At 57.3% G+C, this 9,049-nt stretch overlaps 1 protein-coding gene across 1 annotated transcript in view; it reads left to right on the forward strand.

Annotated features, from left to right (window-relative positions):
- RBPJL (recombination signal binding protein for immunoglobulin kappa J region like) overlaps positions 1 to 4,505 on the forward strand; it is a 6,306-nt gene extending 1,801 nt beyond the window's left edge. Inside the window, exons 3-11 of the mRNA XM_025895254.2 lie at positions 219 to 289; positions 541 to 656; positions 1,526 to 1,700; positions 2,059 to 2,196; positions 2,687 to 2,796; positions 2,892 to 3,032; positions 3,338 to 3,493; positions 3,721 to 3,824; positions 4,232 to 4,505. Coding sequence (XP_025751039.2) covers positions 219 to 289; positions 541 to 656; positions 1,526 to 1,700; positions 2,059 to 2,196; positions 2,687 to 2,796; positions 2,892 to 3,032; positions 3,338 to 3,493; positions 3,721 to 3,824; positions 4,232 to 4,505 — 1,285 coding nt within the window. The remainder of the gene's footprint in view (positions 1 to 218; positions 290 to 540; positions 657 to 1,525; positions 1,701 to 2,058; positions 2,197 to 2,686; positions 2,797 to 2,891; positions 3,033 to 3,337; positions 3,494 to 3,720; positions 3,825 to 4,231) is intronic.
- The last annotated feature ends 4,544 nt before the right edge of the window (positions 4,506 to 9,049 follow it).

Raw genomic sequence — 9,049 nt, forward strand, 5'->3', positions numbered from 1 at the left:
CAGCAGAGCCTGAAGCCTCCAACCAGCCCTGCCCACACCCTCAGCTGGGGGTCCCCAGCCCCTCGCTGAGCACCACGTACCTCTGGGGGCAGGGGGTTGCTCCCAGTGCCAGTGGGCCCTGGTGGAGGTCTCCACTCTCAGCACAGCCATCCCAACACCCCTGAGCACCTTTTCTGGGGGCTGAAGGGCAGTGAGAAAATGCCCTCTTGTCTCTGCAGGTTTTTCTGTCCCCCACCTTGTGTTTACCTGAGCGGGCCAGGATGGAAGTTAAAACAGGAGCAGATAAAAGGTAAGTGCCAGGCAGGAGCCCTGGACTCTCCTCTCGCCCTTCCCATGCCATGGAGAGCTGCCCTCTGCCTCTGCAAAGGGAAGAGTGACCCACTTTATGTTATCTTTGCCCCCCCCCAAACTCCCTGTTCCCCCTCAAGGCTGAGCCTCCTGCAAACCAGACCCAGGGAGGGCTGAGGCTGGGTCACCTTACATGCCAGGAAAGCTGAGCCTGTGTGGGGTCTGGAGAGTCCTTCTCCTTGTCTCTTCCAGCCAGGGACCTGGGAGAGGCTGGATTTCGGGTGTGTGGGTACATGGGGCTGGACAGCATGGGCAGCAGCCTGATGGAGACCCAGAAGCTCAGCTTTGAGGAGCAGCCAGATGCAAAGGTAAAGCCTGTGGCTCTCTGGGGCTGGGGGGACCCTGTTCATGCAGGGGCTGGGCTGTCACCACCATCACCCCATGCCTTGGGATGTCACACCATCCCCATCCTCAGGGTGTTGCAGTCCTTCCTTCCAAACCACAGCTCCTCCCTCCTGCTCTGCCACTCTGTTGTGACATGTGCAGCAGTCCAGGCAGCTGGGCAGGCTCCCCACCTTCCAAATATCCCTATCTTTCTCTGGCACCATCTTTTCAGGCTGACAGTCCTGTGGCAGTTGAGCTGCCAAAATCTGCCCAGCTCCCTCTGCCCTGCTCCCCTCTCTTGATGAGCAGCACTGCTGCTTGTTACAAAATGAAAGGCTGGTCCTTCATTTGTGGATAAACAGCTAAAAAAAAACAGTCGATCCCAAAGTTCAAAAGCTTCAGCAGAGCTCTGGCATCTTTTGATTGGAGGGGGGAAAAAGGAAAAAAAGCATTATTTGGGATCCCTGAAGAGCACAGGGTCTGAGCTAGGCCAGGAACCTCACAGAAAGAGCCTTTGTCCACAGTGCTTGCCTTGCTGCTAAGGCACAGCATATCAGCCAGGACGGGAGAAACCATAAACCCAGGGCGATTTCTCATGTTATGTGGGATAAATCACACGTGAACATTCATTTCCATAAGGAATTCTCTGACCCCAGTGTAAATAAAGCCTCCGCTGATCCCCAGCTCTTCATTCCACCTGTAATAACATCTCTGGTCGTTTCTCCCTTTAAATGAACCCGGGGCTCGTTGAAAGGGCACTATTATGTCCTTGTGGGGCGGTGAGGAGGGTGAGGAAGGCTGGTGGGGCGGGGCTGGGCTGGAGCTGCTGGCAGCCCCCCTCTGGCCCTGGCAGGGGTTCAGCTGTGCCAAGGCACTGTACATCTCGGACACGGACAAGCGCAAGCACTTCCGCCTGGTCCTGAGGCTCTTCTTCAGCAACGGGCAGGAGATTGGCACCTTCCACAGCAAGCTCATCAAGGTCATCTCCAAACCCTCGCAGAAGAAGCAGTCACTGAAGAACACGGACCGTGCGTACAGGGCTGGCTCTGTGGGGAGGAAGGGGGGTGCCATCCCAGGGTGGGATGCTCTCTGAGTGCTCACAGCTTGGCTCTGGAGTGCTCCAGGCTGAACCCAAAGCCCATGGGAACCCTCAGTAGAGGATGTATCTGGGCACACTAATACCTCCTTTCCAAACAGTTCAGCCACCACAATGTGTAATGCCCTGATGCCAACGTGCTCCCCACATCGCGGCCTCGCCTGCCCTCACACACAGAAAAAGGGCAGTGGGGAGGGTGCTGGGTACCCCAGGAGCCAGGGCTTGTCCTCCCTTGCCTTGGCAGAGGCATCAGACCTGACAAGTACTCACTCAGCCACCTCTCCCCACAGTCTGCATCTCCTCGGGATCCAAAGTCTCTCTCTTCAACCGCCTGCGCTCCCAGACCGTCAGCACCCGGTACCTGTCTGTGGAGGGGGGAGCCTTCATCGCCAGCGCCAGGCAGTGGGCAGCCTTCACCCTCCACCTGGGTGAGGACTCCACTGATGCCAACCACGCCCAGGGCTGCCTGTCTCCAGCCCTGACTCTCCCCTTCTGCAAAGCCTGGGGGCAAAAGGGGTGGGAATTAGCTTGGGGATGTGGGAACCTGGCTCAGTCTCACCTCTGCCCGGTGCTCCTGCTGTGTCTCTGGAACCGATTCTATTTCCCGCTGGCACTGAGGGAAGCAAGAGCTGTACTGGTCTGGCAGTTCATAACTCCAAGCCAGTAACTTGCCTGGAAGAGGCCAGACCCCAGCAGCATCCCTGCCCGCACTGCCTCCAGCGGTGTCCCTGCGAGGTACCGCATCCCAGTGCCGCTCTCCCGGGGAGCGCTGGTCTGCCCAAGCAGTGAGCACCTGCAGAGCAGAGAAAGCAGTAAGAAAGCACTGGGAGCACCGCCGGGCCTGTGCACAGCACAGCAGCCCGGGTTAACCTGCTCCCCGGCTGACCGGGGCACTGACTCTGCCTCTTTCCCGGCCAGCCGACGAGTGCTGCCCCCGGAGCGAGTTCCCCCTGCGGGAAGGGTATATCCGCTACGGCTCCGTGGTCCAGCTGGTCTGCACGGCCACCGGCGTCACACTGCCACCCCTGGTAAGCCTCCATCCCTGCGGCTGCCGGGCACACGGACCTGGCCGCTCCGTGGCTCCGAGGGACGGGTGCCACCGCTGGGATGCTGCCGCCCGCAGATCATCCGGAAGGTGATGAAGCAGTATGCCATGCTGGACGTGGACGAGCCCATCTCCCAGCTCCACAAGTGTGCCTTCCAGTTCCAAGGCAGCGACCGCATGTACCTGTGTCTCTCCACGGAGAAAGTTATCCAGTTCCAGGTATGGCACTGCAGGAGGGGTGAGGACCCCCGGGGTGCTTTCCAAGCTTCTCTGTGTTGCTTCTGGCTGGGGAACTTGTCACTGGGAGGGTCTTGCATCCAAATTAGGGTCAGAATTACTGCAAAGCCATCTGCCTGCTTTGGTGGGGACATCATCACTGAGGCCTTTGCAAAGGCATCACCATCCCCATTTCCCAGTGAGCGAAGCAGTCGCTTGCTGGAACCAAGACACCGGGGGCAGAAACCAGGCCTCCCAGTCCCCTGCTGTCCACACTGCAGTGTCTTTGGAGCTGTGACTCTCCGCAGGCATCTCCCTGCCCGAAGGAATCCAACCGGGAGCTGCTGAACGATGGCTCGTGCTGGACCATCATCAGCACGGAGACGGTGGAATACACCTTCAGCGAGAGCCTGGCCTGCGTCCGCGAGCCCGTCAGCCCCGTGCCCCTCATCGCTGCCCTGCAGGTGGGCACAGCCACGCACTGCCCCCTCCTCTCTGTCACCTGCCTGTGTAGTGGCTCCTGCTCCTGAGCCCTTGCACCCGTGTTTGGCATCTCCTGGTTTTGGGATGCTGTGGGACTACCCGGGAATGCCGCAGTGGGGTTGGGATGCGCAGGCAGAGCATCCTGTGGAAGAAGGAGTCTGGCTCCTTCCACCACATAACACGCTGACACACACTCTGCCCACCACAGCTCACGGGCGGCGGGGACGTGGCCATGCTGGAGGTGCAGGGGGAGTATTTCCACACACACCTCAAGGTCTGGTTCGGAGATGTGGAAGCAGAGACGATGTACAGGTAACACGGCTGAGGGGGCCAGGGAGCAGGCAGGGAACAGCAGCCGGGTTTGGGCTGCACTGGGCAGCTCTGGGAGGGACACATCTGCAGACCTTGGTAATGGGACACTTGCACTGCCCATCCTGCGGGACCAAGCACGAACATTGCAAGGAGAGGAGGGGACAAGTCTGGTGCCTGCTCTCTGCCCTGGCTGCAATCTGGGGACAGCAGTGGGTGGGAGATGACAGGGACCTCAGGGAGCTGCAAACAACCAAGCAACCTGGGTAGAGAGGAAGGAAAGCCTGGGGAGGAGAGAGGAAACTGGTATGAGGTTTCACATTGAGCTCCAGGGTGGAGGAGAAGTGCTGGCTCGCTGCATGGGACCCTCCTTGATTAATGCACCTTTTCCTCTCCTGCACTGTTCCCAGGAGCCCCAAGTCCCTTGTGTGTGTTGTCCCTGATGTCTCTGCCTTTGGCAGTGACTGGAGGTGGCTGCGGTATCCCCTCACTGTCCCACTCCTGCTGATCAGGGATGATGGCCTCATCTACTCCAGCTCCTTCACATTCACCTACACCCCAGAGCAGAGCTGCATCCCAGGGCAGCAGGTCCTCTCAGATGTCCCCCAGGACTCAGACAAATTACTTGACAGCATCCATCAGGAGTTCACCAGGACTAACTTCCACCTCTTCATGCAGAGCTAGCAAGCTGGGTGGGCAGAGGCTTTGGGAACAGCCCTGAGCCCTCTTGGGACACCCCATCCAGGGGGCTGGGGAGAGGCCCTGAGCCCTGCCAGGGTGCCCCATCCTGGGCTTGGGGTGGCCCTGCCAAAGGGTCCTCCCCACTCATCAAACATCCACCATGTTCCTGTGATTTACTGACTTGTCTCTTTGCCACGGCAGCGTCTCGCCCTGCTGAGATCTCACATGAGAGCATCAATAAATCAGGCTTGAAGGACTCTTTACTGATGCAATTGCTTCTTTACTAACCTGCATGATTTACGTCCACGCTGGTACAGAGCACCACAGCTCCCTCAGTGTCCTCAGTCCATATATTCAAAGGCCAGGAGGGACAGGGATACCGCATGAACATGACCTTAAGTGTTACTGATCCATACCAGGAATCCCTGCATCGCTGCTGTGCTTCTCATAATGAGGAGCTGCTTCCCAGCAGCCAGATACCCAGTACCAGATGTTTTGGTTTTTTTATTGGAGGCCCAAATGGGGTTATTTAAGAAGGAAAAGGGAAAAAGAGAAAAAAAACCTGTGAAACCCAGCTCCTCCCTAGCTGGCGTGGCTCTACTGAGCTCTGTTGTTTTACACAGTTAGACAGACACAGAAATGCAGTGCTGGCATCAGCAGGAAACTGCTGATCTAGATGCCATAAAAAGCAGCCAGAGTTCTTGGAGCCAGACCCAAATGTTATGCAGAGTGGGTCTTGAAGCTTTATTTAGCCTTTAGATCTCTGTGGCATCCAGAGGCCCATGGTGCACCTGGAAACCCGCTGGTCTGGCAGTCCTGAGCTGGGGCTTGAAACAGCCCAACTGCCAGACCCACAGTGGTGCTCAACCCACTGACCTCGGGGCAGGGCAGTGAGGGAAGCACAGCACCCCATGACCCACAGCACCCCAGGAGGCTCACATGGGCATCCCTGGATGATCACCCGGCTTACCTGCATGTTTTGTGCAATCCAGCGCGTTTCGGATGCAGCAGTGCCACGAATGCAGTCCATCCTCAGGCTCCCTGTGTGCACCCCCTGCCACACTGTCTCCAGATGCTGAATTTGGGACTGCAGGGGATGGGTGGCCTCACACCACCCAGCAGGGAGGTGTTCAGTGATGCCTGGAGTCTTGGCCTCCTCCCTCTGCAGCTTGTGCATGGTCCTGGTTCCCATGGGAATACAAGAGCTTGGGTCTCCAGGGTCCTAAGCCAGGGCTTCCCAAGGGACAGCATCTCCCTAAACTCCACCAGGACACAGGGTTTCTTCTTCCCCAAAATAGGAACCTCACAAAGGGCGGAAAAGTTGTTGGCAGACAGATCTCTGTGCATCTGGAGCTGCTGTGAAAAAACTCTGGGACAATATTACAGCACATGTCAACAGCCAAGGGCTGGTGGAGGAGAGGGTTGGAGGACAGAGGAAGGGTAACCACGTGAAGATCCTCAGGGGTTTAAAAGGAAGCAAGTCCCTCGAGCAGGTGGCAAGTCCCAGTGTGCTCATTAGGAGTTGGGAGCAGTGGTACAAGACCAAACTGCTCCTGTTCCTGGGAAATGCTTGAGTATCTTATACAGGAGTGGGGGCAGCAGGGACTTCCCCTGTGTGGCTGCTGCTTGGGCCACCCCACTCTCACTAACCCCTGCACTCACCTCCCCAGCAAATCCACTCCAGTCCTAATGTAACTGAGGGTGAGATGCAAGAAGATACTTCAGTCAACCCAAACAGTGGATCCCCCATATCTCCCCAGAAAGCATTTCCTCCCCCATTTACTGGAAGAGCTGGAGGGCTGTGAAAAGATAGGGCCAAACCTTTTGGTTAATGCCTGCAGCCCACACAGGAGTGTCTGGAGCCCACGGGCTCCTCAGCCTGCTCCCTCCCTCAGAGGCCGGCACATAATTCACATTTTATGAATGGAAAGCACCCTCAGCTATATTTAGCAGCAGCCTGGACCCGAAGGGCAGGAGGAGCACTGCCTGTTGACTTCAAGGGCTTGGAACAAGCCTGCCTTGTTATGTTTACAGCACAGTGCTTTGCTAGAGAGGCCAAGAAAGCACCGAGCGGCTCATTCTTGAAGGCTGATGGATTAAGCAAACGGCCGCAGTAATTCAAGCCACATGGGGAAAGGGGAGAGGCGGCGGCAGGAGGGCTGGAGGGGACTCGAGGGGCTCCTGCCTTCCCCCACCAGCCATGGGCTGCCTTAATCTGCCTTTCACAGCAGGTCCCACAGTGGAAACGAGGAGCTTTGCAGCTCCTGGAGGAGGCACTTGCCTGCCACGAGGAACATATGCTCCACATCGCGTGGCAGAGCTGGTAGCGTGGCAGAGCTGTTTATTTGCATAATCACTGATTAACACAAATGTCTCGGACAGGCGCCAGCCGGTTCCATGTCCTCGCTTGCGAGTCAGCAGCGCCTGTCCCTGATGGATCCTACCAGAGTCCAGCATGTGTTCAGGAAACATGGACTGTCCCCCTGGCGCTGGTGAGCTGGGCTGCCTGCAGAGCCCGTCTGGCAGCTCTTCTCTGTGCTCCTGAACTGTACATGGAGCTTTTCCCTGTCCCCAAGGCAGCCAGGAGCACGGGTATAAAATCAAGCATGAAAAAACCTTTGCATCACTCCAAGGGCTGGGGATTCAGGAAAAGCATCAAGTGCTTCAGGGGTGCTCAGGATAACCTCCATCATGTGCAGGCGTGGTGTTGCACAAGCATCCCCAGGTGATGGCAAGGCTCGAAGGCAATGGAGATCCCCTGCTCCCAGTATCCAGGGTGTAGCTGGGGCTTCCCGGAGCCCCATCACACCGAGGAGCCACTTGAGGTCCCGGCAGTGAGCGTTACCTTCAAAAACATGCAGAAGAAAACAAAAGCTTGGCTTTTCCTCCAGGACACAACATCCCAAAGGAACATGAAGCCCGTTCCGGCTCTGTCTCCCTCCCTGCCCGGGCTGTGTGACACTGTGCTGCCCGTTTGGAAGAAGCTGCTGCCATCTAGTGAGCCCGGCCCCAGCCCCGGCACACAGAGCACAGCCTCCAATCCACAGTCTCCAGCACCAGCCCCCAGCCTGCTGAGCACTGCCGCACTCATCACACCACCCGCACCCATCCTGCCACAGCCCACGCTGCTCTGGGGAAGTGTCTGCATTCCCAGCCCCCCAGAACGGGGAATGTGGGGATGCTGCTCTGCCCAGCAGAGCGAAAGGTACAGAGAGAAAAAAACCCTTTTTCTTGGAAACGTGGTGCCCCCGGGACTGAAGCCCAGGGCTGGTTCACTGCACAAACAGGGCTTGGCCAACAAGACTGAACCAAGGGGCCAATTACTGCATCATGAGCCATAAAACGTCCCCCCTACCAAGCCCCCACACTGGTTGAGCCCTGCCCACAGACCCCAATGGGGTCCCATTACCCTGAGCATCCCTTCAAGGGCACCAGCAACACAGGGCTGAAGGTTTGGGCAGTGCCAGGAAGCCCCGTGCTGACTTTATCCTTTTTCTGACAGAGCTATAAATTACCCAGCTGGGCATCAGGATGCAAAACTATGCTGGGGCCAAAATAAACCGAGTTGGGTTGCTGAGGAATTACAATTACCTGCTCAAGAGGCTTCCAGTGCATCAGGAACTCCTCAGGCATGAGGTCCTGCTGGCCAGACCTTAAAAGAAAGCCAAATAGCATTAAGGACAGAGTGAGCTGGAGACACCCATGGGTGCCCATGTCACCAGCAGTGCCAGGAGCAGGTATTATTAGCCCCTGTCCTGAGATGGGCTGTTCAGGGGCAGAGACTGCCACGCTCCTGTGCCCACAGCCCTGGGCACTCAGCCCTGCCCACACAGCCAAAAAGCTTATGGAAAGTTAGGTTTCCTTTTTTCTGTGGGTTTTTTTCCTCAAAACGAGTCAAAAACAAGCTCATTCCTGGCAAGCTCTGGACTCCCTGCAGCTCAGGGAAGGACCAAGCCCAGGGGCCAGCAGTGTCCCATCAGGCTGCATCACTGGACCACTGCCCCAAGGCTGAACCTGGGGCTTGGTGACCAGATCAGGGCTGCAGAGTCGGTACTGGACATGGCTCCCTCTGGCCAGCCCCCCACTGCAGCACTGCTGAGGGCTCTGAGGAGCTCAGCTTGGAGGGGGGGGTAGGATGGAGGGAGCTGGCAATCTGCTTTCATCCTGCTCTCAAAAGAAACACATGGATAGTTTTCTCAGAATTCACTAGGGAGGGAAAGTAGCTTTTTAAACAGCTTAAATAAACAACCGGGCTTGAAAAGCCCAGGCCTGATTTCCATGCACTGCTGCAGTAATTAGGGTGCAAACCAGGCAGGCAGTTATGGGTCAGCACTGAGGAGGAAAGGACTGGGCATAAATCCCTCCCCATGAGCCCAGTGAGGTCTTGGTGTCAGTGGAGCTGCCCGTGGAGGAGCTGAGCAGTGCCCCTGGTGCTCGTCCACAGTTCCAGGGCTGTGGGGCTCAGCAGGATCCCAGCGTGGCTTTGCCCAGGGCACTGTGGGCAGCAGGCAGTGTCATGCAGTGCCATGCACAGAGTATGCCAGCAC

This window comes from Manacus vitellinus, unplaced genomic scaffold (assembly GCF_001715985.3).
Source record: "Manacus vitellinus isolate BGI_N305 unplaced genomic scaffold, ASM171598v3 scaffold_26_pilon, whole genome shotgun sequence".
Lineage (NCBI taxonomy): Eukaryota > Metazoa > Chordata > Aves > Passeriformes > Pipridae > Manacus > Manacus vitellinus.